This window comes from Phascolarctos cinereus, unplaced genomic scaffold, assembly GCF_003287225.1.
Source record: "Phascolarctos cinereus isolate Bilbo 61053 unplaced genomic scaffold, phaCin_HiC Scaffold_726;HRSCAF=1367, whole genome shotgun sequence".
Classification (NCBI taxonomy): Eukaryota; Metazoa; Chordata; class Mammalia; order Diprotodontia; family Phascolarctidae; genus Phascolarctos; species Phascolarctos cinereus.
In genome coordinates this window covers 424,849,135-424,876,105 of record NW_027556098.1, presented here as the reverse complement: position 1 = coordinate 424,876,105, position 26,971 = coordinate 424,849,135, and the positions used below count along the sequence as shown (strand labels likewise).

General features: G+C 55.6%; 1 protein-coding gene across 1 annotated transcript in view; it reads left to right on the top strand.

The window, feature by feature from the left end:
* Positions 1 to 15,368: 15,368 nt before the first annotated feature.
* MYH14 (myosin heavy chain 14) overlaps positions 15,369 to 26,971 on the top strand; it is a 39,392-nt gene continuing 27,789 nt past the window's right edge. Inside the window, exons 1-11 of the mRNA XM_078146443.1 lie at positions 15,369 to 15,461; positions 16,416 to 16,799; positions 19,002 to 19,158; positions 20,462 to 20,489; positions 20,586 to 20,688; positions 22,009 to 22,032; positions 22,156 to 22,248; positions 22,525 to 22,588; positions 22,827 to 22,925; positions 23,227 to 23,367; positions 25,511 to 25,606. Of these exons, the coding sequence (XP_078002569.1) occupies positions 15,414 to 15,461; positions 16,416 to 16,799; positions 19,002 to 19,158; positions 20,462 to 20,489; positions 20,586 to 20,688; positions 22,009 to 22,032; positions 22,156 to 22,248; positions 22,525 to 22,588; positions 22,827 to 22,925; positions 23,227 to 23,367; positions 25,511 to 25,606 (1,237 nt within the window). The 5' untranslated portion in view covers positions 15,369 to 15,413. The remainder of the gene's footprint in view (positions 15,462 to 16,415; positions 16,800 to 19,001; positions 19,159 to 20,461; positions 20,490 to 20,585; positions 20,689 to 22,008; positions 22,033 to 22,155; positions 22,249 to 22,524; positions 22,589 to 22,826; positions 22,926 to 23,226; positions 23,368 to 25,510; positions 25,607 to 26,971) is intronic.

The following is a 26,971-nucleotide window of genomic DNA, read 5'->3' as shown; positions in this document are numbered from 1 at the left end:
TGAAACTGGGCTGATTCTCTGCCACCACCAAGAGGGTGCCCTCATCACCTCTCACTCAGACTCCCTGTGTCTAGTGTGTCCTCCCTACCAACCAGCTTCTACTTGGCTGCCCGAGGGATGTGCTATAAGAGCAGGTCTGACCATGCCATTCACTGCCTCCTCAGAAACCGCCATGACTCCTATTACTTCTAGGGTCAAATAAAAAGTCCTCAATGTTATTCAACACTCTTCAGAACCTAGTCCCTTCCTGGTCCCTTTTTAAGCTTTTTTTTTTTTAAAAAAAAGTGTTATTCCCCTCCAGCCATACTGACCTGCTCTTTCTTGCACACAGCCCTCCAGTTCCCATTTCCATGCCTTTGCACTGGCTGAGACCCATGCGTGGAATACCCTCCCTCCTCACCTTTGCCTCTTGAAATCCTTGGCTTCCTTTGAGACTGGGCTCAAAAGCCCCCTTGTACAGGAAGCCTTTCCTGGCTCCCTTCCCAACCTACCCTGGCTGCCAACACCTTCTCCTCCAAGGTTACCATCCATTCCCCTCTGGATGTATCTTGCACCTACCGAATTATTTACTATTATCTTCTTTGTTAGAATATAAACTCCTTGAAGATGTGAGAAAATTGGAACACTAATGCATTGTTGGTGGAGTTGTGAAATGATCCAACCATTTTGGAGAGCAATTTGGAACTATGCCCAAAGAGCTATAAAAATGTGCATACCCTTTGACCCAGCAATAGCACTTCTAGGGCTATATCCCAAAGAGATCATACAAATGGAAAAAGGACCCACATGTACAAAAGTATTCATAACACCTCTTTTTGTGGTGGCGAAGGATTGGAAATTGAGAGGATGCCCATCAATCAATTGGGGAATGACTGAGCAAGTTGTGGTATATGAATGTAATGGAATACTATTGTGCTGTGGGAAATGATGAAGAGGCTGACTTGAGAAAAACCTGGAAAGATTTGTATGGTCTGATGCTGAGTGAAGTGAGCAGAACCAGGAGAACATTGTACACAATAACAGCCACGTTGTGTGATGACTAATATTGATAAACTTAACCCTTCCCAGCAATACAAGGATCTAAGACATCTACAGAGGCCTCATGATGGAAAATGCTATCCACATCCAAAGAAAGAACTATGGAAGTTGAATTGCTATTTTTTTTCTCTTCTGTTGAGTTTTGTTTCCTCTTTCTGATGGCTCCTCCTATTGGTTTTAATTTTTACTTACATCACTAATGTGAAAATATGTTTAATAGGAATGTAAATATATAGCCTATATCAAAGTATGCGCTGCCTCGGGGAAGGTGGTGGGGAGGAAGGGGGAGAAAAATTTTAAACTCAAAACCATATAGAAGTGATTATTGATAAAATCAAAATAAATTAATAAAAAAAAGAAACAGAGAAAAAAAAGAATATAAGCTCCTTGAGGGCAGGGACTATTTTTACCTTTCTGTCTTCACTGGTATTTAGTGAATGCTTGTGGACCTATAGTTTAATTCTCAGAAATAAAATGCTGGTAGGAGGTAGGTAGTCTCACTGTAATCATTGGGAAGTTTTCTCTGCCGAGGCTAGATTTCCAGGGAAGTTTGCAGCTGCCCCCTCCATAGCTCTTCTTCTGCTCGGCAGAACTGATCTGAGCCTTTCTTCTTCCAAGGGAAAGCCCTTCTGAGACAGTCCAGATGCCCCACCAACTAAATCATCTCCATGGGCAAAATATCCCCAGTGCCTTCAGCCTCTCCTGGCGTGGAAGGATCTGGACGTGCTGCTGTTCTCCGCTGATCTGTTGGCACTAAATGTGATCATCCAGATGGGTCTAAGCAGGGTGGCCGAGGTAGGAGCCCAGGCGCTGAGCCCAACTCTGTTGCTTAGCCTGCCTAGAGTGTCCCTGTTGGCTTTCTTGGCTGGCTCAGCCCACTGCAGACAAAGAACGAAAGCCCCAGATTCCGAGTCAGACGAGCTGCCGGTCAGCAGTGCCTCTTTTATCATGCATTTGGGAAATAGACCTTTCCAACTTAAGTTCAAAGTGTGACAGGTGTGTCCCTGGTCCATTTTTTGTTATCAGATTCAGCCGGGGTTCTAGCCAGGGAAGAGTTTCCTGAACCCTGTCTTCCAGCTATTCCTTCCAGCTTTGCCTCATTGGCAAATTTGACATGTGTACCATCTATGACTTAATCCAAGCCTCTAATAAAAATGTTAAGTAGCCCGGGGCCAAACACAGATCCCTGGGGTATGCCCCTAGAGACCTCTCAAATAGACATCAGACCATTCCTTCAACTCTTTCAGTTAGGCTTTTCAGCCCATGCCAAATCCCTCTATCATGATCTAGCCTATCTCTCTCTTCCACAAGAATAGCACGAGTGATTTTGTAATACTCCTCTGATCAAACACTTTGTTTAAACTATCAACAGAGGAAAGGAGCTATGCCCTACATGAGCTAGTTGGGTTTTTTAAGGACATTAAAAGCCAAATAGTGTCTAAAATGTTTTAAATATATTTTGGTTTATTTCATTAAATATGTCCCAATTACATGTAAAAATTTTTAACATTTTAAAAAATTTTGAGCCCCAGATTCTTTCCTTCCCTTCTATCCCTCCTCTACCCCTTGAGAAGATAATATGATATTGATTATATATGAGAAGTCATGCAAAAGATATTTCCTCATTAGCCATGTTGCAAAAGAAAACACACACACACAAATAAAGGAAGTTAAAAAAGTATGCTTCAAATGGCACTCAAAGTGCATTAGTCCTCTCTCTGGAGGTGGGTGACATTTTTCATCATGAGTCCTTTGGAATTGTCTGGGATCATTGTCTTGACCAGAGTAGCTAAGAAGTCTTTCACAAATGATTATCTGCATAATATTGGTGTTAATATAGACAATGTTCTCCTGGTTCTGCTCACTTCACTTGGCATCAGTTCATATAGGTCTTCCCAGGTTTTTCTGAAACGATCACCTTCATCATTTCTTAGAGCACAATAGTATTCCATCACAACCATATCGCACAACTTGTTCAGACATTCCTCAGCAGGAATTATTCTCCACTAATGCCATATTGGAACTGGGTGATCATTGCTTTCTCTCTCTGAGGTTCAACTGTCCTTATCCTTGTAATAATATGCCCTAGAATTTTGACAGAAGAGATCCACTTCCCTGGCTCAGCATCTGCAGGCACCATCTTTTTTTAATGGAGCTATCTGCCCTTCCACAGTTCTGTGGTGCCTCTCTACTTCTCCATGACCTTTCACACATAGCTAACTAGAGGTATTTTCAAACATCACACCCACCAGTTCTGGGAGTCCCTTGGGATGTTGTTCACTGGGGCCCACTGACCACTCCAGAGCAGTTGGGTGTTCATTTAGAATCCCTTCACTTCTCTTGGTTTGCAGCCACTTTTAGCCATTTTCATTGGGTCCCTGCCAGCTGGAGCCCCACTCCCGTTGGCAGAGGTTATGAGAATGGGGCAGCCCTCTCTCTTCCCTGCTGTTGTTTCTCCAGCCTCAGCAGTGGGCCTGCCACTTCTCTATCTCTTTCTGGCTCATAGAGTTTCAAAACAAAAATTTTAAACTCCACATTCTTGTTATCTTTGGCCTTCTTCACTAACTTCAACTCATACTGACTCTGTCCTATTTCCATATTCATTCTGTAAGTGGCCCTTGAAGGCTTCCATCTTGTATACCTAATTTTTGAAACTATGAGAGTTGATAAGTTCCTTGTGCCTCCAAACTGGCTTCTTTAAACCAAGCAACCATTCAGTCAATCAATAAACCTTTATTAAGCACCTACTATGTACTAGGCACTGTGCTAAGTGTACCCCCCCTTCCTAATTGAAATTTTTGTGTCTTCAGGATTTATTCTTGAGAATTTCCCATCCTTTTTGGGCAGGTTTCCCTTTTGGAGCCTTAGGCCAGAGGAGCGTTAACTATCCATTGTCTGAGCCCTGGGAAATCTGTTCTCCCAAGATCTAGGGTGTACTTCAGATTTATGCCTGATTTTCCTCCATAGCACAATTCTAAAATGGAGTGATCACTTCTTGCTAAGGTTCCTATCATTTCCACCTCAGTAACCCAATAGCAAAGGCAGTGTGGCCTAATAGAATTTTGGCTTTGCAGTCAGGAAAACTGGGGTTGGGGATTTGAATCTTGCTTCCAGTACTACTAGCTGTGTGGCCATGGGCAAATCACTTAACCTCTCTGAGCTGTAGTTCCCCCAATCTGTATAATGGTGACCTACCTCAAAGGGTTATTGTGAGGGTCAAAAGAAATGGTACATGTAAAGTGTCTTAGAAACCCTCAAGGGGACTCTGGGGGCCAGTGCCCTGCTTGTCTTGAGCTTTGTTTTCCCCTGAGCCCCGAGAGATGATCACAAAGAGATTGGCAAAGCAATTTCTGACTCTCCCAGCACAAGTGGGTGATTTCTCTTCCTCCACCTGCTCTCCTCTAGGGCTGAGATCAGAAATCAGAGGATAGGATGAGGGAAAATGATTTGCATGCTCCACCTCTCCCTTTTCCTTTCCAGTCTTCCTACCCCTGACCTTGCCATTTAGACTTCCAGGAGAGAAAAGAAATGGCCAAGGCTGGATGACCGGCGACCACGTGGAGAGGTGAGGACACTCCAGCAGCTCTACCCAGAAACCCTCCAGATCCCATTTGGATGCTGGGCTGAGGGAAGCTGCTTTTCCCTTTTAATCCATGATCACAAGACAGGGAGGTAAAGGCCTGTGGAATCCATGACCCAAGGTGGGGTGAGCTAGACATAGACGGCAGATTTCTTTTATTTTAATATTTTGAGTCCTATTTCATTCCACCCCCTAGATTCAGTTGGGACCCAGTCAGCAAGGGAGCCTCTTTAGGGCTGCTGTTACCAACCATGCTCTGCAATGAGCAGGCTAGGCTTTGAATGCTGAGCGCCCTCTAGTGGCCAGTGAGGATACTGCAGCCTCTTAGGAAAGGGCGATCCCAGGGTACATGTATCAGAAAACAGATAATTGATCAATTAAGCCCTGGGTGAGAGGCTCGAAGGAGGCCATTACCTGATAGGCAATTCAGATATTGCACTCTAATTAGACAGCCTTGCTGGATCGTTAGCATTGTGATAGATATACACTGCCTTTCTATAGATTCAAAAGAGGCGTTGCTTGGGCTGTAAAACGGAAGGGCCTTCTACAGGACTAGAATCACAGCTAAATCAATATTAGCTATTGCTGTTGTCATAAAGCTCAGGGAGTGGATGGAGTCCTGCCTTGGACACAAGAGCCACCAGAGTGAAGAGTCTCTGAATCAAAGTTAGGTGGTTTCTGTGTGCTCCAGGCAATTCCCTGGGACCGACCCAAGTCCCAGACTGTGGGGATGCTTCATCACTGATCCTTCTGCATATTTACCTCATACCGTTATTAGTTTGCGCTGTGGCTAAGAACTACATCCAGAACAGAATTTCCCTTCTTTGGCTCTTCCACATTTTGGAGGATGAAATGATGATTAAGGTAAGTCAAGAGACTGCTCTGCTTTGGCTGAAAGAGAGCTTTTGCAGCTTTCTAGCCAACCGAAGGCCCCATTCAATTCTAGGCTTGGAATCCATTTAACAAACTCATATTTTTTTCATCCTGTCTAGGTGATCCAAAATGCACACCAATGACAATGTTACTTTTGTTTCTGCCTTTGTCCGTGGTCTTTATCACCCAAACCCCGCACTGTGGTTCCTGGATATCCTCATATCTACATCTCTTTTTTTGGGGGGGGGTGAGGCAATTGGGGTTAAGTGACTTGCCCAGGGTCATATAACTGTCAAGTGTCTGAGGCTGGATTTGAACTCAGGTCCTCCTGACTCCAAGGCCAGAACTCTATCCACTGTGCCACCTCACTGCCCCATAACATCTCTTCTAAAAGCTCCTTACCCCCTTTTACCTATCCCAATGTTCTGGAACAAGATATGCCCTTTGGGATATCTCAGTGATACCAGCAGGTAAGTTTTGGCTCCCGGCATCAAGGTTTGCCTGGCTCCCTGCTCATACTTAGATATCTAAGGCCATCGGTTGGACTCATGGCTCCTTCCTTAGGTTTTGTCTCCTATGAACTCCGTGTCTCTTCTGCTATTCTTCCCATCTTGTATCTGCTGCCATCTGGAGGCTTGGTGGGCACACAAAGACAGTTTTCTTCCTCCCCCATCCTTTTCAGTTGAAAGGCCTTTTGATTGGGTTTTATAAGACTACAAGTAAGTGCATTATCACATGGAAGGTTGGAGCCAGAAGAAACCTTACAACATAGAATGTCAGAGATGGGAGGAAAGCAGAAAGTCAGTTTGAACATGGAATGTCAAGATTTAAAGGGACCTTAGAATATAGAAAATCAAAACTGGGAGGGACCCTAGAAGCCAGAATGTCAAGTCTGGGGCAGGGGGGACCTTAGGACATGGGGTGTCCTAAGAGCTGGGAGGGACCTTAGAACATTCCTTGCACAAGGTCCTGTGTTAGGTGCCAGGGGTTCAAAGATTCAAAAGGAGAATCCTTGCACTTATATTCTCCTAGTGAGATATGACACCAGGATAGACAGTGGTCTAGGAAGATGTGAGGAGGCAGAGAACACTTTCAGGAGGGATCTGAGAGCATAGAACAAAGCGTGTTAGCACTGGGAGGCACTTTAAAGATGTTGTTCTGTCCATCAGTCATGTCCAACTCTCTGTGACCCCATCTGGGGTTCTCTGGGCAGAGATCCTGGAGTGGTTTGCCATTTCCTTCTCCAGCTCATTTTACAGACGAAGAAACGGAGGCAAACAGGGTGAAGTGACTTGCCCAGGGTCACACAGCCAGAAAGTGTCTGAGGCCAGATTGAAACTCAGGTCCTAATTCCAGAGTGTTCTATCTACTGCACCACCTAGCTGTCCCACCTTAGAGATAATCCAGTCCCACTACTTTGTTGAGAAAACAGAAGCCCAAAGAGGGGAAGGGACTTAGCTCAGATCATGCAGCAGTTTAGAATTACAGAATACTGAAACTGGAAGAGAACTCAGATCATCCAGTCCAAACCCCCTTACTTTAGAGATGAATAGGGAATGGTGGCAGAGACAGAGTGGGAGAGATACAGAGAGACATGGAAAAGTAGAGAGAGGGGTGAAAGAGAGAGAGTAGAGAAAGAAACAGAGTGAAAGAAAGACAAAGTAAAAGAGAGAGACATACAGAGAGGAAGGGAGGGAAAAAGAAGGGTGAGAGAGAGAGAGAGAGAGAGAGAGAGAGAGAGAGAGAGAGAGGGAGGGAGGGAGGGAGGAGGGGGAGAGAGAGACAGAGGAGAAGGAGAGAGGAGGAGACAGAGAGAGAGAGGCAGAGAAGGAGGGAGGGGGGTAGAGAAGAAGGGAGGCATGAGGCAGAGCCAGAGAAAGGGAGACAAAGGTAATAGGAAACTGGAGATGAAGGAGGGAATGGAAAAGCAGAGTGGCAGTAACTGTTTCCTGTTTCCTTAGGAGGGGTCAGGGAAAAAAATGGGAGAGAGAGAGGAGCAGGGAGGCCAGGCCTGGGCAACAGTGAAGAGAGGCACAGATGGAGCCCAGGGACTGGGACAACCGAGGAGGCAGAGAATGAAGGGAGAAGACAGGGATAAGAGATGAAGAAGGGGAGGTAAAGAAGGGGCGACTGGAGAGGATGAGCAGGGCAGACACAGAGGGTTTGCTGCAGGAAGGGCTCAGACCATGGGCTGTCAGCCCAGGAAAGGTCCTAGGGATGGACTTAAACAGGAGACAGTGAGGCCCAGAGAGACAAAGGCCCGTGCCAAGAGTCACCCGGGTCACAGGGAGCAGACCAGGACTGAAGTCCAGCTCTCCCGCCTGCCTCTGAGAGACTCCTTCCACCAGGGTCTTCTGTGGCCTGTCAGGGTCCCTCTACCTTTCAGCCACGCTCTCACCTGTTAGGTATGTCCCCTGGATTTCCTGAATCTTCTTCTGGGCCAGAGCCACCACTGGAGAGAGCTGGCCAAGTCCTAAGGGCGGAAGTGCTGGACGTGGAATCACAAAGACCTGGGTTCAGATCTTACCTCAGACGCTAGTTCTGTAACCTTGTGTGAATTACTTAACCTTTCTTGGCCTTAGTTTCTCATAGGAAAAATGAGATGACCTCAAGGTCACTTCCTATTCTAAATCCGTGACCCTATTATCCACTCAAAACCATAGCTCATGAGCCCCAGTCAAGGAGCTTATTTTTCATAGTCAGCCAGATGACACAATTAGTTCAAAGTAAAGGCATTATGACAAGAAAGTAGCAATCATTCCCTATTACTATGAGGAATAACACTGTCCACAACCTAGCAGTCATCTGGGTCTCCTCGCTACCTCTCATGCCCCATATCCAAGCTGTTGCCAACATCTGCTGATTTCACCTCTGCAGCATCTCCTTCTTTCTTCTGACTCTGCCCCCCCCCCGGCAGAGACCCCCCTCATCTCCACACTTGGGTAATTGTAATAGCCTGTTTGGTACACCTTATACCCTTCCATGTACTCTTCAATTCAGTGACACAAACCTCCTGGCTGCTCCTCAAACGATACTTTGTCTCTCAGCTCCAAGCATTTTCTCTGCAAAGATCTCGCTCCTCTCCTTTGACTGCTGACCTCCCTGGCTTCCTTGAAGTCCCAACTAAAATCCCACCTACCTAAAGTGATGCAGCTAGCCAACGTCTAACAGTAGGATCTGAACTCGGGTCTTTCCGAGTCTGGTACTCCACACTGTGCACCACCTAGCTGCCTTGCCTCAACAGCACTTTTAGATAGGCAGGGCCCTCTTGTATCTAGTCATCGGATGACAGAAAAACCCGGTTGCTTTTTCTACCCCCACAACAAGACTGTCATTCTGAGAGCCTTGATTGTGAGAGGCACTGAGCTATTGAAACACAGTGTGGCTAGTGATCTAAATAGCACCTGAGAGCTCCCAGTGTATTTCCTTACCTGCCGCTGCTCAGAGGAAGGCATCTGTCATGGGCCTCTCTCTGACTCAGGGTTAGAAAGCCCTTGTAACTCTTTACAGAACTGTCTGATTGCTAACCTATACGGGCATAGGGCCTATACCCATTCAGTATCATTTTAGGGCTATCCTTCCAACAAGCCACCAAGAGTTGTCTAGGTTGGATGACCCCCTCCCCTTCTGTTAGTCTCATGTCAATGAAGGGCAGTGGAAAGGTACAGGAGCTAAACCTCATTTAGGTAGAGAAGCTATTCCAAAGTCTGCCTTTACTGTGTGTGTGCATGTGGCCTTAATGGGATTAGAGCCCCACCTTGGCCACAACCATCTCCCCCCCTACAGTGTGCTGAATAGAGGCAGAGAAGCAAGAGGAACTGCAGGGTGAGGACCCCTCCTCCAAGGCTCAGAAACTCTCCTGCGGCTAAGGCCAGCCTTCCTGCCTGTCTTGGCTGCCTGGGACATTGAGGCCATCCCACCCCATGGCTCCTGGTCTCCTGTGAGACCTCAGACTGGCCAACTTCCCTCAGCCCTGCCCTTCCCTGCCAACCCCCACCCTGTCCTATCTTAACATGCCTCCCTCCCCACCTGGGACTCCTCCATCCGGCAGCCCGGCCTCCTGGGGGTTCCCCGAGCAAGGCCCTCCATGTCTTGCTCCAGGCTGTCTCCTCTCTGGCTGTCCCTGTACCTCGAGCACCCTCCCTCCTCAGCTCCAGGCTAAAAGCCCCTCTCCCCCATCCATTGTTACTTCCAGGGCCTTCCCTAGCTCACTGGGTTCCTACTCACCTTGGATAGAGCTTGTTTGTGTATTTCTGTTTGTCTCCCCCACTAGAGAGCTGGTTTCTTGTCTTCTGCCCCTTTTGGGTCCCTGGCACTTAGCAGCACAGTGCCTGGCACATAGTGGGTGCTGCATATTCTTTACTGGCTGACTGGCTCCTTTCCCTCAAGCAATAAACATATAAAAATCCTTTCTGTTGACTCTCTTACCCTCTGGGGCTCTGGTCTCCATTCTGTTCTCAAGCTCCTCCCTGACTTCTCTGCTGTTAGTGTCTCCTCCTGCTGCTCTTTACCCCTGCCCTGTGTGGGTCCTGCCCTGCCCCCGTTCCTTTCCCTTCCCTTCCCCATTCCCCTTTCCTTCCCCTTCCCCTTCCCTTCTCTTCCCCATTCCCCTTTCCTTCCCCTTCCCCATTCCCCTTTCCTTCCCCTTCCCCATTCCCCTTCCCTTCCCCATTCCCCTTTCCTTCCCCTTCCCCTTCCCTTCCCCTTACCCATTCCCCTTTCCTTCCCCTTCCCCTTCCCTTCCCCATTTCCCTTCCCTTCCCTTCCCTTCCCCTCCCTCCCCCATTCTCCTTCCCTCCCCTCCCCTCCCCCTTCCCCAGTATGCAAGAGATGGAGGAGGGATCCAGGCCTGGGGAGTCACAGATGGTGTTGGGGCTGGACACCTCAAGCCGCCTGGAGGGAAACAACCTATCTGATTCAGAGGGCCACCGGCTAGGGCCAGTGGAGGTCAGGAGAGAGGGCACTGAGAGGGGAGGGGGAGCAGAGGGTGGGCTTGGAGATAGGAGAAAGTCCGAGATGAGTAAGAAGACCAGTTTGATTAGATGAAGGGTGTATGGAGGAAAGGGATGTACGTGCTAGAAGGAGAGAACTGGGGACCTGGTTTCAAATCCTGCCTCTCTTACTACCTGGGGATGCTTAAGCCAGTCCTTGAATCTCTCCTGGCCTCAGTCCCTTATCTGGACAGCCTCCAAGGTCCCTTCTAGTTCTGGGGGGGGAGAGGTAAATGAGTGGGAAGGGAAGAGGCTAGAGAGAGACATTGGGCAGGGCCAATCGCCAGAGGCCCAGAGACTGGTGGGGCAGACGGCAGAGTTGTCCCTGAACAGTCTCCCTAGTTCCTTGAGGACTAAGCCATCAGTATCTTGAGGGACCCAAGAATGTAGGCCTGGCAGGGTGTCTTGAATAGAATTCTGATTGTAGCAGGCCCCTCCTCCCTCAGGGGCCTAGGCCTCGGTATGGTCATCCTTCCTCTTCAGTGACTCAGGCAAACTGCTCCCCGAACCTCCTGCTTGGATCCCAGCACCCCAACTCCTCTCTATCCAATGGACTGCAAGGTTCAGGATCCCCAGTCCCTAGCCTGAAGACTCTCAGGGGTCTTGATCCTCCAGCCCCCAGTCCCAAGGCTCCCGGGAGTCCTGATCGTCCAGCCCCCAGCTCCCAGCCCCACAAGGACCCGGGGTCCTGATCTTCCAGCCCCCAGACCTAAAGTTCCCAAGGGTCCTGATCCTCCATCTCCCAATCCCACAGGGATCCAGGGGTCCTGATCCTCCAGGCCCCAGCCCCAAGGCTCCCGGGCGTCCTGATCCTCCAGACTCCAGCCCCACAGGGAGCCCTGCGTCCCCGCCTCGGACAGCTACAATAACCCCCATTCATTCCTCGCACAAAGCGGTCCATTGAGCCTGACCCCGAGGGGGAGGGGGAGCCGCCCCCGAGCACACCCATTGGCGGGCAGCGCTGCCCGTCCAAAGCCTAGCCCCGCCCCCACCCCCTCCACCCCGCCCCCCCGGCTTTCCCACGGCCCGAATCCTTCGAGAACTTCCCATTGGCCGCGGGCCGGCCCGACTCCCTCCTCCAACCTCTGATTGGTCAAGCCGCCGGGCCGGGGGACGCTGATTGGAGGAGACCTGCTCCCGGCGCCCCCGCCCCTCCCTGCGCCCAGGCCCGAGCCCGAGCCCGAGCCGGACAGGAGGGGACAGGAGGGGACAGGAGGGGACAGGAGGGGACAGGCGGGGACGGGCGGCCGAGGCAGGCCCCCGAGCCCGCAGCCGGCGCCCCGCGGCGGCGGCTGGCCCCTGGGACTTCAGCCCCGCCCCCGCACACCTGCCTCACCTGCCTCATCCCCTTATAAGGCCGCAAGCGCCCGGCCCCGCCCCTGGCAGGTGTGACCACGCCCTCCGTGACGTCACGTCTGCCTAGCCCGGCAGGAGGCCGCTGTCGCACCTGGGCGATCCCTCTGCTCCTCTCCTCCTGGGCTCCAGGTAACCCGCCCTCCCCTCCCCGCAGGTAAGGAAGCCCCCCAGCAGGGCAGTCCTGCCAGGTGCGCGCCAGGTGATGCCCTGCCTTCCCCCTCCCCGGGAGCCCCCCAGGTGATTCCCCCAGGTGCGCCAGGTAATCTGCGGCTCCCCCCTCCGAACCCCCTCAGCTATGCCAGGTTATCTCCTGGTTTCTCCCCCCCCCAGTCCCCACCTGCAGGTGCGTCAGGTGATCCACTCCCCTGGGAGCCCCCAGCTGCACTTCCCGTGCCCAGGTGATCCCCCAGGTGTGACCAGTGATTTCCCCCAGGTACATAAGTAATCTCCTGCTCCCCCTTCCGTAGCTCTCCCCAGGTAATATCCCCAGGTGTGCCCAGTGCTCTCCTGCTCCAGCTGGAAACCCCTCAGGTTATCTCCTGTCCCCCCTTCCAGTGATGCCTTGCTCCCTTGGGAGCCCCTATTCCCCTCTCCCACCCCCAGTGAATACCCCCTCCAGGTGATCCCCTACTCCCCCCAGCCCTCTTTGTAGGTGATTCACCTGTTCCCCAGGGACCTCCGTCCAGATAATCCACTGCTTCCTCCCAGGAAACCCCTCAGGTGTGTCAGGCAGCTCCCCCAGGTGAGGCAGTTTAGATGCTGTTCCCCAGGTAATCCGAAGTATGCCAGGTAGCCGACCCCTGCTCCAGATAATACTCTGCACACTCATGTAACCCCCAGGAACACCAAGTAATCTCTTGATACTGCAGGTAACCCCCTCATTGCTAGGCCATCCCCCAGGCATTCCAGGTAACCCCCTGTTCCCCCCCCCAGGTAACCTCTAGGTGTGCCAGGCAATCCCCTGATTACTTCAGGTAACCCTCCAGTGTGCCAGGCAATCTGTTCTCCCAGGCAACTGCCCCCCACAACTCCCCTCTCCAAGTAGGGGAGATTAACCCTGTGCACCAGGTAACACCCCCCCCCTTTTCAGGCAGTGTCCTCCTCTAGCCAGGCAACCTCTACAGTGATTCAGGTAGTTACCTGTTCCCCCAGGTAACCCCCCAGGGAAGCCTCTAGTGCCCTGACTAATCCCCTGCCCTTACTCATCCCCCTCACTAAGCCCACCTACCACAGGGCAGTAATCCCCCCAAGCCAGGATACAAACCCCTTCTCCCACACCTTTCCTCTCCAGATGATGCCCCTCCCAACACAAACACCCAGTAACTGTCCACAGTGCCAAGGACCCTCTCCCTTACCCCCTGGCATGTGCCAGGTAACTCCCCCTCCCCTCTCTCTTCTGCCAGTGACCCCTCCCTTCCTTCTGTACCAGGCGACTCCCTGTCCCCCCTCTTTTTGCCAGACCTCCAACCAGATACTCTTGGGCTAAGCACCCTATGACCCTCCCCCTACACACACACTCTGAGAGCAAGTAAGCTGGGGCCATAGGTTATTGAGCATCTGAGGGGCCTTGTGCCAAAGGGTTGAAGTGGCAGCAGTTTGTGGGGAGACTGGGGGCCTCGGGGCAAGGCTGGGGGCAAAGGCAGAGTCACCCAGTTAGTTCACTGAACGAAGTGGGAGCCAGACTCCAGGATGCCTGCCTCGTGGGAAGGACTGGGGGATGGGATGGTGGCAAGTTCTGACCTGGTCTACTAACAAGGGCCAGGGTATGACTTAGTCCATGCCATATTCCACCCCCCCAGTACCGACTCCTGGACCCTGCCCTTCTGGCCCAGGACCCCCAAGCTAAGACATTCAGCCTCCTTTCCTCCCTGTCTCCTTCATTCCCTTACAGTCTCCTTAAGGCTCAGGGGAGGGGAACAGAGGCAATAGTCAGCGGGACAACCTGGCTGTTTGGGACTTTGGAGCTGGGGAGATGGGTGCCAGCATCCCTAAGGGAGAGGGGCACGCCGAGCTGAGGGTGTGGGGTCCTGAGTGGAGTGGGACACTTGGCAGGGGCCTGGCAGAGGGCATATGCTAGGGTCTTCAAGGGACCTTGGGGCTGAGTGCCTAGCCCTCTGAGGGGTCTGGACCTTGGTCTGGGTGGGAGATGGCGAGGGGATGCAGGAGGGTAGTGGCTGCTGAGGGCCTGGACCCTCGCTTATCCCTAGCCCAGGATCCACATCTGTGCTTACCACACACAAGCTCTGTTGGGCCCAGGTCCCTTCTCGCTTGGGCAGGGGAGCCGGGGGGATCCTCCTTCCTTCCATTGGTATCTCCAGGTCAGCTCCTTTCTTGTCCCCGGTGGCGGGAGAGGGGGCCCCCTGAGCCCTTGAGAGAAGCCTGAGTGCCCAGGTTTTTGAGCAGTAGAGTGTGTGTGTGTGTGTGTGTGTGTGTGTGTGTGTGTGTGTGTGTGTGTGGCATGGGTGTGTATCTGTGTGTATCTGTGTGTGCTTTGAGGGGGGTGCTGGGGACAGGGAAGACTGGTGGCCTGGGTCCCTGAGGACCCCAGGGCTGCCGGGCTTAGTGGCTGAGACTGGGAGGCCAGGGGCCAGGATGCCAGTGGAGGCAGAAGGCGAGGGAGAGGAAGGCAAGATGCCAGAGTCTCTGAGCCTGGGCAGGGAGCCTGTCCCGAAGGGGACCGGGCTGCTGGCTGGAGGGGCCAGGGCTGGGCCCAGAGAAGGGCAGCAGCCATTGGCTGGACAGAGGCCGGAGTCTTCCCAGGCCTGACTCAGCCCCTGAGCTCTGGCAGGGGCGAGGCTCTGGCCAGACTGGCTCACGTCTGGACACCTGCTAATGTGGGCCGGGCTGGGAGCGCCAGGCAGGGCGGGGCTCCTGCACGCCCTCTGTAGCTTGAGTGTTTCCTGGGCCACCAGCCTTCCTCCCCTCCCCCTCCTCAGGCCAGCGAGGCAATGGGCTGATGGGCTGAGGGGAGGAGGGAGCACTAAAGGGAGACTTTAGGAAGCTCTCTTCCAGCTCAAAATCCCCTGATCTTAGGGCTCCCTGTTATGGGTCTAAGTTGGGGGAAGGGGCTGGATAACTGAGTGTTATCAGGTGGAGGCTCAGGATGCCAGGGTCCCTGAGGGAGGAAGGGGCCACAGTAAGGGGGAGGGGTCAGGAGGCTGAAGGGGGCCATGGTGAGGGCAAGGATGCCAGGTTCCCTGAGGGAGGAAGGGGGCTCAGGAACAAGGCTGAATGTATGAATTGGGGGTAGCTGAGTCCTGGGGACTGGTGGCTTATGGAGAAAGAGACTCTGATGCCTCTTGCCCTGAGTCAAAGTGTGCCCCCACCCTTTGCCCAGTGACCTGAGTAACAAGTAATAAGGCCTGACAGGGGCGAGGCCCAGGCCCTGGGCATCTGTGAAAGCAGGTGGGGCTGGGCAGGCGGTCCCGTGTCTCCTGAGCCAGAGGCACTAGTGAGGCGGGGGGCCAAGGGAGGAGGGCACATCCCAAGGAAAATCGAAAGTCTTCCTGGTCAAAGGCCCTGGGCCTTGAGGTGTGTCCTGCTTGCCAGGGGTGCCGGGGATTACAGTTTCCAGGATGGAGGCGAAGAGAAGCAGGCTGAGTGGGGCCCTGAGGGACGCTGAGGTGAGCCCTCAGAGGCCTGGGGTAGCAGGCAAGGAGCTGAGAACCCTGGGGAGACCCAGAACCCCGGCAGGAAGGCAGGGATGGGCACTCCATCAGTGACTGGGGAAGGACAGAAGATCTGGGGGCAGCTGGAAAGGGGGGGCCTGGAGGGAAAGAAAGAGCGGAGACCGACGTGGGCAGAGGGAGTAGAGGCTCGCCAGGGTCCTGGGCAGAGTTGGGGTGGGGCCCAGAGGTGAGAAGGGAGAGCCGGATTAATGATGATGATATAATTGGAATGATAATAGCTAACGACTTCAGCACTCAGAAGGATGTACCTCTGAGGGGAAGGACTTGCCAGTAGAATTATTCCCTTTTTACAGAGAAGGAAACTGAGGCCTGAGGGTGGGGCAGGGACTCCTGTGTGTGAGGGCCACAGGCTGGAGCTTTGGAGCATCCGAGTTAGGGGTGTGAGGTCCTAATGGGGGCTGAGACTGGAGGTAGCCCCCAAGCTTGGGGGGATAGAGGGCAGTGGTGAGGCTGGAGGGCAGCGGGAACAGGGGCATCCCGGTCACAGGAGGAGGATAGAGGGCAGCCGGCTGGGTGCTGAGGCTGGGAGAGTATCTGCCGGGAGGAGGGCGGCGGGGGCAGGGGTGGGCATGTGTGACATCAGGGGTCCATGAGCAGGTGCACAGAGATGGGGGAGGCCCCAAGGTTGGCATCACTGGTCTCAAGGGTGCATGGCTGGCTGGTGCTTCCCATGGGGCTGTCCGAGCTGTCTCTCTGGGCCTAGTCCCCTGTTGGGAAGGTGACAGAGGCCCCTTGGCAGCCTCATTCTGTCTCCGAGGGCCCTTTTGGCCTGGACGCCTGCTTTCTGACCCTGGTTGAGGCCCTGCCATTCTCTGGGCCTTGGTATCCCCTCCGTTGGGTGGGGGGGTTGGCCCAGCTTGGCTCCTCACGGCCTCCTCTTGCCCACAGGCCATGGCTGCGGCCAGCACGGTGCGGAAGGCAGCAGGCCCGGTGCCCGAGGCAGCCCAGCCTTTCCTGTTCACCCCACACTCGGGCCCTGGGCAGGTGAGCAGCACGGGCACCCCCCAGGTGGAGTGGGCCGCCCGGCGCCTGGTATGGGTGCCATCCGAGCTGCACGGCTTTGAGGCAGCCGCCCTGCAGGATGAGGGCCCCGAGGAGGTGGAGGTGGAGTTGGCAGAGAGCGGGCGCCGGCTGCGGCTGCCGAGGGACCAGGTCCAGCGCATGAACCCTCCCAAGTTCAGCAAGGCTGAAGACATGGCAGACCTCACGTGCCTCAATGAAGCCTCCGTTCTGCACAACCTACGGGAGAGATACTACTCTGGCCTCATCTATGTGAGTGTGCCCCCAGATGTCCGCCTTCTCCCCCCTCCCAGGAGCTCCCCATGCTCCAGCTGTGTGTCCAGCCTCTAAAGCTTGTCCCCAGGGCCCAAGCCCAAATTGGATTGATTGATCAGGACCCCAGGTGTCAGACCTCTGGGCCTCCCTCTATCCTCTCCCCATCCCTCTCACTGGGAGCTCTGGATTCAAAACCTGGCTTGGTTCTGCCCTTTGTGAGCTTGGCCAACTCCCAGAATTCCCTGCTCTGGGCCTCAGTTTTTCTGCCCGTCAAAAGAGGGGGGTTGAGCAGAGCTACCTCTGCAGGAAGTGGGGATCCCGTCTGGCCAGGAGCTGAGCTTGTGGGGTGAGGCTCAGCCCGCTCCCGTCCATACCTCTGCCAGAACCCAGCGCTGGTCCGACTCTGCCTCTGGCTTTCTGCAGGCCCAGGCCAAGAATCTGTCCCTCTCTGATCCTTAGCTGTAAAGTGGCTCCCTCTCATGCCTCTGGGCCATCCCTTGCTGGCCTCAGTCTCCCCCAGGAGCGGTGTGGAGGCCCCTCTGTGCTCCGAGGGCAGATGCCTGAGCCCTGCCTCTGTCCAGGACACCTCTGACCTCTTAGGGCCTCAGTCTGTGCCTGCAGAAAGGGGGAATGACATCCTCCCAGCTTCCGCCTCGGTGGACTGCTTTGGAGGTCTCAGGGCATTGGCCCAGCCCCCACCTGCCCTGACCTGAGGAAGAGGAGATACAGATGTGCCTGTGGTTCATCCAGGGCTGGCTGCCCCTGCCAGCCACTTTAATGCTCATGGACGAGACCACCCTATCCAAACCCTTCACTTTGGAGATGGGGAAACTGAGGCCAGGGAGAGGTGGCCCAGATGACGCCTTGAGTGACCAGAGGAGGGGGGTTGAGGTTTGGGGCCCCCAGGAGGCCGGGGCTGACCTGGGCAGGTCACCTGGAGCTCTGGGCCTCAGCTGCCCATCTATGAAACCAAGAAGGCTGAAGGGCCCCCGCCTCTCCCCTCCCCCTCCACCCTGGGGACTCAGGCTTCCCTTGATGCTGGGTGTGGCCATCCCAGCCTGCCCTTTGGTCCCCGCCAGGCTCAGATTCTGGATGCTTCCTTGGGTGTTGCCCTGGGAGCAGGTGAGGCCGGGAAGGAGGAAGCTCCCCCTCTCTCATTGAGAGAGCATGGGCCTCAGTTTCTTGATCTGTTAAGTGTGTGTGTGGGGGGGATATTGTGTAGTAGGCAAGAGACAGGCTGAGAAGGCGGCTCTGTCTCTTCATCCTTGGGCCCATCTGGCCATGACTTTGCAGGGAGACAGGCCGGCTCCAGGCCTCCTGAACCCCCAGGCCCAGGCTAACGCGTCCCGGCACTTGGGGGGGCACCCCTCATGGAGGCGCCACCAAGCATGAGCTACCTGGCCTGGGAATGTGGGTGGGCGGGCCCGCCCTCCACAGGCGTTGAGAGGTGGGGGGGGTTGCAAGAAGAGAGGATGGTGAGATCTGTCTGGGTGCCAGGCCCAGGGTGGGGCCCCTCACCCACCCGACCGGTTGCTCTGGCTCTGCCAGGAGCGGCCTCCCTCCAGCTCTCCTCCCTCCCCACCTTGGCCGCTGCCCCCTCCGCACCCCTCCCCCTTTCCCTCTCCCTTTCCCTCCCTCACCATCCCTTCCTCCTCCTCTCCCTCCCCCCTTCCCACTCCCCCCTTCCCACTCCCCCCTTCTCTCTCCTCCTCCCCCTCTCCTTTCCTCTTCCCCCCCTCCTCCCCCTCTCCTTCCCCCTCCCTCTCCCCCTTTCCTCCTCTCCATCCCCCCTCCTCTCCTCTCCCTCCCCTCTCCTTTTCTCTCCCTTTCCCTTCCCTTCCCCCCAGGGGTCCCCAAGGTCTAGGAGGGGCATGGTCAGGGTCACTCTGGTCTCAGGGCCTGCTGAACACCGTGTTGACATGGTGCCTGTGGGTTGGCCAAACACTTTGCATGTGCTGTCATTAATCAACACCAGCCAAATTCCAGGCTCAGATCTGTACTCATTCATACATTCGACAAGCATTTATTAAGCACCTGCTGTGTGCTCCCCCCCTTTCCTCTCAGTCACCTGGGAGGGGTCACAGAACACGGCTGAATCACCTCCGTTTTATCGATGAGCCAGACCCACACGGCCAAGTCCAGGCCTCAGGCTGGAGCCTGGGGAGCAGGACCCTCTCTGACTCTCTTCCCTCCCCGCAGACCTACTCGGGCCTCTTCTGTGTGGTCATCAATCCTTATAAGCAGTTGCCCATCTATACGGAAGCCATCGTGGAGATGTACCGCGGCAAGAAGCGCCACGAGGTTCCGCCCCACGTGTATGCGGTGACCGAGGGGGCCTACCGCAGCATGCTGCAAGGTCAGGTGGGAGGGTCACCCCCAAAGTGAGGCAAGCGGGCCACAGGGGGCAGGCCTGAGGGCCCCCCAAGAGCCTAGATGAGCCCAGCAGCCTCTGCAGCTGTCTGCATGTCCTGTGGCAAATGGCAGCAGCGGAGGCCGCACCCTCCCTGGGTGTCTAGAACACCCTTGCTCTGCCTGGCCCCAGGATGGGGGCGGGGACGAGGGGGCACAGAGAGGAAGAGAGCCCTGCGAGGGCCGGGCCTCGGATCATGAGCAGCAGCGTCCTTGGGGGTCAGAACGGCAAGGCCATGCTGACAGTACAGACTGCTTTCCAGATGCTGCCCAAAGACCTCTGGAAGAGAAAAATGGTGTCAGGAAAGTCAGCGTGAGCCAAGAGCTTGAGCAGGCACCCTAAGAAATGAGCCTGGTCTGAGGCTACAGGGAGAGGCATCGTGCCAGATGGGAGGGCCAGGCCGGGGCCCACTCTGCCCTGCTGCGGCCAGGCCACATTGGGAGGACGAGGCTGTGAGGCATGGGAAAGAAGCTGGCCCGGGGGCTCAGATCCCAGCTCTGCCCCTTAGCTGCTGGGCATCCCTGGGCTGGTGGGTTCCTGTGTGCGTGTGTGCGCGTGTGTGCACACGTGTGCGTGACAGAGGGTCCTCGTGTGTCTGTACCCAGGAACCTTCCCAGCAGAGGGGCTTCCTCCGCAGGGGCTGCTTGGCCAGAACACACAGGGCAGTCTTCCACACTCAATGACAGTGCGGGAGAGGAGCTTAGGGTCCCATTGTGGACCTATGCCTTGTGCCCAGGGCGCTTCCCCAGACTCTGGATGAGCTACAAAGACTGAAGCTTTTAAAAAAAATCTTTTTCAGTTAGCAAGCATTTAATTTGTGTCCCACGAGAAGAAGAAAATGAGCACGCATAGCTGAGCAAAGCCGGTGCCCACGTTGGCCAGGCTCACTGAGGCCTAGTCCTGTGCCTCGAGGCCAAGCTCTGGGCAGCCCAGAGGGCCGGCTGCTCGAGACCCCTGTGGTGACGGCAGCCTGGCAGGTCCTTGGAGCCAGCAGGCATCCTGTCTAGCTAAGCAGCCCATAGAGGACAGGACAGGGGAGCTGCAGAGGCGCTGCGAGCTCATCCCCTACACCCCTTGCTTCGCAGAGGGGGAAACCAAGGCAGGGCAGAGATTGACCCCAGGTCCCTCAACTGGGCCTGGGCCCAGTCTATGGGGCCTCATGGGACTTGGGGTTCGGGCAGGGGGGTCAGCTGCCAGGCCTGTGGGCTGTCAGCAGCATCTCAGTGACATCTGTCTCTGTCCCCTACAGACCGGGAGGATCAATCCATACTGTGCACGTGAGTGACCCCCACCCCCAGATTCTGAGGGAGGCGGGATGGCTTGGGGAGGGGGGAGTGAGGCCTGCTGACCTCCCCCTGCTGCCTCTCCCTCAGAGGCGAGTCTGGGGCTGGCAAGACAGAAAACACAAAGAAAGTCATTCAGTACCTGGCTCATGTGGCCTCGTCCCCGAAGGGCCGGCGGGAGCAGGGCGCCCCGGTGAGTCTCCCTCCCGCCGCCCATCCAGGCCCCGGGTTCCTCTGCCCCAGACCCCCCCCCCAAGACCTGTCCATCCAGGTCCTTAGCCTTCCCACCTCAGGGCCCTGCTTCCTGCCCCTTCCCTCCTGGACTCTCCCCTGCAGCACCTCCCTCGGCTCTCCTCTGCCCACCTTCCCTCGTGGTCCAGGTGGGGAAACTGAGAGCCAGCATGGGTAAGGGGCTTCCCTGAGGCTCCGCAGTGAGCCCTGGCTTGGCCTTAAAGTCGCCTGTTGGTGCTTTCTGATTATCAGCCCACCCCCAGCCTGAAAGTCAGTGCAGCCTCAGCCCCGAGGCCCTGAAAGCAGCTGGCTGCTCTGCGAGGGCGGGGGAGTCCAAGGCCCAGAGCTGCGGGGATTTGCCCAGATTTGGGCCACACTCTGGCTTCTTGCCTCCTTAGCTAGGGGGGCCTGCTCCCGTGACTTGTTCAATCCATCATTTCTGGGCCAGGGGAGAGGAAGGGGCTCTCTGGTCGTTAGGAGCCATGGAACCTCTAAAAAATCCTGGAGTGCCTCCGACTTCCTCGTTTGTAAAATGGGGGTAACGAGCCTTGTAGCACGCAAAGAGCTGTGAAGATAGGGCCGTGATGGTTCCGAGGGCAGAAAGTGAGAGGCCAGGACCCAGGGGCCCCCAAAGGTGGCACCTCTGCCCTCTGTGGGATGAGTGAGAGGCTGGGACATGGAGGCCCCCAAAGATGGCACCTCTGGGGGATGAGTGAGAGACCAAGGCCCAGGGGCCCCCAAAGGCAGCACCTCTGGGGGATGAGAGGCCAGGACCCAGGGGCCCCCAAAGGTGGCACCTCTGGGGGACAAGTGAGAGGCCAGGACCAGGGGGCCCCGAAAGGCGACACCTCTGCCCTCTGTGGGATGAGTGAGAGGCCGGGACCTGCGGCCCCCAAAAGCGGCACCTCTGCCCTGTGGGGGACAAGGGCACAAATGATTGTCCCGAAGCAGAGTGGGTCTGGATCAGGGGGAGAGGAGGAGCCCCAAGAAATGGGAGCTTTGGGAGGCCTCTCAGAAGAGGTGCAATGAGTGGGGCTCACAAAGATGCCCAGGGACAGGCTCCTGGCCCAAGGGAAGAAAAATGAGCTCAAGGTACCAGGTGGCCAGTGGAGGCCTTGAATGCCAGGATGAGGAGGGCTGTGTACTCCCGGACCTAAAGCGTGAACAACTAACCATGGGGGCCCTCCGTGTGTCTGTCCTGTGTTCCACTTGCCGTGTCCTGGTCCGTGTCCTGTGTTCCCGTGTGCTGGGTCTGTGTTCTGCCTTCCTGTGAATTCCCCAGACCCCTGCCAGCATGGTGGCCTATGTGAGTAGCGGCCTCCCTCTGCCCAGACCCACCCCCCCACAGTGCCCTGACCCCACGGCCTCCCCCAACCCCCACCCCCACCCCGGCTCAGCCTGCCGGTGACCCCTGTCCCTGGCCCCTCAGGGTGAGCTGGAACGGCAGCTGCTCCAGGCCAACCCCATCTTGGAGGCCTTCGGGAACGCCAAGACCGTGAAGAATGACAACTCTTCTCGCTTCGTGAGCCGTGGGGCCCCGGCGGGTGGGAGCTCCGGGTCTCCGACCCCCCTGTGGGGGACCAGGGCTGGGCAGAGCAGAAGCTGATGTCCCTGGGAGCCGCGCAGGGTGGGCGGGGGACGGATCCCGGGGAGGAGGCAGCGGGCCTGGGGAGTCACCCAGGGCGGGGGGCTTCCACAAGGGGCTGAGGCCTTCCCTGAAAGTGGGAGCAGGCAGAGAAGGGAGGAAGAGCCAGCCCAGCGGAGACAGTCTCCAATTTCCTCTTCTCTCCCGCCCCAGGGCAAATTCATCAGGATCAACTTCGATGTGGCGGGTTACATTGTGGGGGCCAACATCGAGACCTGTATCCTTGGGGCTGGGGGCTTGGAGTGGGGGGCAGCGGGGAGGAGGGCTGGGGGCAGAGGTGGGGAGCATCTGGGGGCTCAGTGTGGGAGGCAGCGGGGAGGAGGGCTGGGGGGGCAGCAGGGAGAGGGGCTAGGGGCAGAGGTGGGGAGCATCTGGGGGCTCAGTATGGGGGGCAGCCACAGAGCTTGCTCGGGTGGGGTCATTGTGGCCTGGCTCCTTGACCGCCCTCACCCCAGACTTGCTGGAGAAGTCCCGGGCCATCCGGCAGGCCAAAGACGAATGCAGCTTCCACATCTTCTACCAGCTCCTTGGGGGCGCCGGGGAGCAGCTGAAAGGTCCGTGGGCTCCTCCTCCCCAGTACGCAGTCATAGGGAGGATGGGGCCCCATAAAACCAAAGGGCTAGTGGGGTCCGGAGAAGAATGCCCTCCCCCCCGTTCTCTGCTCTCAGGCCCCTCCCGGCTTAGGCCAGATCTGAGACCTTCCATGGAGCCCCCGCACTCGTTCTCTGTCCTCTGACCCTGGGATTCTCTTTCTTCCTCCTCTCCAAAGCCCCAGCCCCTCAGAGATGGGGGCCGAGGCTCTCCCCTTTCCGCACTCCACACCCTCTTTTTTTGCTCCCTTCCCCTCTGCCACAGAGGACCTCCTCCTCCAGCCGTGCTCCGAGTATCGCTTCCTCACCAATGGGCCAGCTTCATCCCCAGGCCAGGATCGCGAGCTGTTCCACGAGACTTTGGAATCCCTGCGTGTCCTGGGCTTTACCCACGAGGAGATTGTCTGTGAGTGGGGCTGGGGCCTGAGCTGGGGCACTGGCTTCCGGTCCATCTGCCGGGCCTGAACAGAACATCCCCAGGAGAGGCAACTCCCAGCAGGAGGGGACCCAGCTGCAGCGTGATGCCCGGGTTTCATGCCCAAGTCTGATGGCTCCACATTGGCCATGTTTCCCATGGTGCCCTGCAGTATTGACTTGGAAAGAAGCATGAGACAGAGAGAGAACCCCAGCCAGAGACATGGTTCAAGGCCCAGACTGGCCCCGAGTTGGGGTTGGAGTCTATCAGTCATCAACAAACACTAATTCAGCCCAGCTCTGTCGCAGGCCCTGGGGGGTGGTGTAGAGCAGCTCAGTTAAAACTGGAAAGGCCAGCTCTTAGAGGAACTTGTCTGGCCCTAGTCTTAGAGGGGTAAACTGAGGCAAAGAGAGACTCCATCACATCAGCTTAGAGCTAGAATCACCTGGGCTTCTTTGGCTCTCCCAGACCTGAGCACTTCCGTTTCTAAAACTGACTTCCTTGGGCTTTTCTGCGAGGTTGATAGGGCTGTTTTCATAGACGCGCAGAGGCCCACATGTTACTGGCTCATTTCAGGTCATAGGTGTCAGTCGCTGGGCCCTGCCCATTTTTCAGGTGAGGGTGTCTTCCTCTGTCTTCCTCCAAGAGCTGCCGGCTCCCCTGGGGGCCCATAGGCGCCTCTGGCTTTTCCTCTGGCTTTAGGACCCAGCCCAGGTCTCCGGACCTTCAGCCTCATGCTATCTCCAAGGGCTCAGCAGTCCGCCTACAGACAGACTGGTTTCTACACGCAGAGCCTGGGGTGCTGTTCCCATAAAAAACAATTATGGCAATTAACCAAGCAAGCTGACGATTGTGATCGAAAGCTGAGTTTATAAAAGGCTGCAATGGAGCATGGGAATGGAGGAAGTTTAGCTAGAGTGCTAGTCATATGGAAAAAACCTGAAGGTCTTAGTGGACCACAGCTCAATATGTGTCCATGGCTCCACAACACCTACCATGATTGTAAAGCGCTCAGGGAGAGGAGATGAACTGGGCTGTGTAGGAGAAGTAGGTTTGTTTTGTTTGGCCCCAGGGGTAGCACATTTATTAAGCACCTACTTGTGCCAGGCAGTGGGGACACAGATCTATGAGGGAGGCAGCCTTGCCCTCCAGGAGCCCATGTCCCACACAGACAGGCCCCAGACCCGGGGGACTCACTAACTCCTGGGGGATCAGCAGAGAGGAGGCGTCTGAGCTGATCTGCCACAGGCTGAGGCAGAGGGCAGGGCACATCCTCCCAGGTCCTGATGTCCAGGCCGGGCCGAAGCTTGGGTTGGGGCTAGCCGGATGCTAGCTGGGCAAGGCAGTGCCCACCTGCAGAGGCCCAGAATAAGTCTTGGTGGCAGCTGAGCCCCAGGGCTCGGGCCTTCTTGGCAGGGGTGTTCAGACAGAGGCTGGAGGACCGTGGTGGGGGCTGACCGTTGGTAGTGTCTCGCCATCAGGGCAGGTGCCTGCCTGTCCCCCACCCCAGGAGGGCAGGGTGTGGCCAGCCAAAGAGCAGGCCTTTGGAATGCTCCCAGCTTCCCCCACCTCCCACCTCCGGCCCAGAGGGCTCTTCAGTAGCTGAGGAAGGACACTTGGCATTCCAGTCTGAGCTCCTCAAGACCTGACCCAACAGATGGGGGATGGGGGATGGGCACCAGGCAGCTTGGACCAAGGCCTGGGCCGCCCTGCGGCACTCAGGAGGAGCGAGGGGGCCTGGGGTCAGATCTGGGAGCAGGGGCAGTGAAGGCCTGCTGGGCCTGTTAGGTGGCTAAAGAGAGAGAGAGAGGCAGAGGCAGGTCACAGCCTGCAGGGGCCTGGGGCCCAATTTCATTCTCATACATTCCATGTGCACAAAAGAGAACCAGGCCCTGCTCACCAAGGGCAAGAACCCAGGATGGGGCCTTGGGATGCCCCTGCAGGTGGGGTGAAGGGACAGTGATGAACCCCTGCAGAAGGGTCCCCCAGGAAGGTGTGAGGAGCTAGGCAGAGGAGGGGCAGAGCCTTTAGAGATCAACAATGAGATTTTTGAGGCCAGAGTATTGGGCAGAACTGGGGAGGAGCTGGCCAGGGGACAGCGTGGCTCAGCTCCTCTCTCTCCCAACTCCCACAGCCATGTTACGAGTGGTATCTGCTGTTCTCCAGTTTGGAAACATCTCCCTGAAGAAAGAGAGACATTCAGATCAGGCCACCATGCCAGACAACACAGGTAGCCCCAGGGAGCTGCCAGGGGGCAGTGACTGGGATGAGGGTCTGAGAGGTGCTTTAGGAGACAGCGTCGACTTTGGGGGTAGTGAGCTCCCTGTCACTTGAAGTGTTCAAGCAGCATCTGGCTGATGTAGCTGGAATCCCTGAGCTGGTACATTTAGCTGTACCTAGGTAGCCCCTGGGGCCTCTCCCTCTGTGTGTGTGTGTGTGTGTGTGTGTGTGTGTGTGTGTGTGTGTGTGTGTGTTCCACACATCCAGTCAAGTCCTTGATAAAAGTGTGCAATGATAACAGGGTTGAGAAGTGTCACGGCATTTTAAAATGTCAAAAGGCTTTCCCAGCGACCCCCAAGCATCACAAAGCACCAAGATTCTCTGCCCCTTTGGACGGATGTTTGAAGTCCTCTGATTGGTGCATCAGTGTTTGAATAGAGCCTTCCCACTCCCGCCTGGCAAGCCTGCCCTTGGACCCAAAAAACAGGCAGGCAAAGCCGAGACGCACCTTGACCCCTGGAGAGGAGCAGGCTCCTGGGCTGCTGGCCTGGAGGGTTATTTGGTTACTCTTTCTGTTCTCTTTGCCTGGCTGTCCTGGTCTAGTTTGCTTATCTAGCCCTGCGTACTTGTACAGGCCGTATCAACTTGTATGCCCTTTCCCACATTTCTCTGAGTTCCTCACTTCGTCCTCCTTTTGGTACAAGAGGTCACTCAGCCACCTGCCCATTTGTTTAGCCATTCCCCATTAGGGGCAAAGTCGGAATTAGGTTTCGCTACTACCACAAAGTGCTACTAGGAATCTTTTGGTATTTATAGTACTTTTCATTCTGTGTTTGGCTTTTTTTTTCTTTTTGGTGAGGCAATTGGGTGAAGTGACTTGCCCAGTCACACAGCTAGGGAGTGTTCTATGTCTGAGGCTGGACTTGAACTCGGGTCCTTCTGACTCCAGGGCTGGTGCTCTATGCACTGCATCACCTAGCTGCTTCTGTCCTTGGCTTTATTGAGGGTTTGAAGAACAAAGGATAGGGGTGCTTTAGCCAGTCAGTCAACAAGTGCCCCCTCTGTGCCCAGTTCTGGGGATACAAAGAAAAAGCAAAAACAGTTCCTCCCTCCCCCCCCACCCGCCAGGGAGTTTTCCTTCTAATGGGAGAGACAACATTTATAAATCTGAGCATGTCAATACAGAGCAGATGGAAGGTGACCTTAGAGGAGGCATCACTAACAATTTCAGAGACCATGATGGCCTTCTGAACATGGTGACTTGAGTCAAGGCTTGAAAGAAGTCAGGGACGCTAACAGTTGGAGGCCAGGAGGTAGAAGAACAGCTAGTGCAGAGGCCGACAGTGGGGATGGAGTCACGCTGGTCATGTTCAGA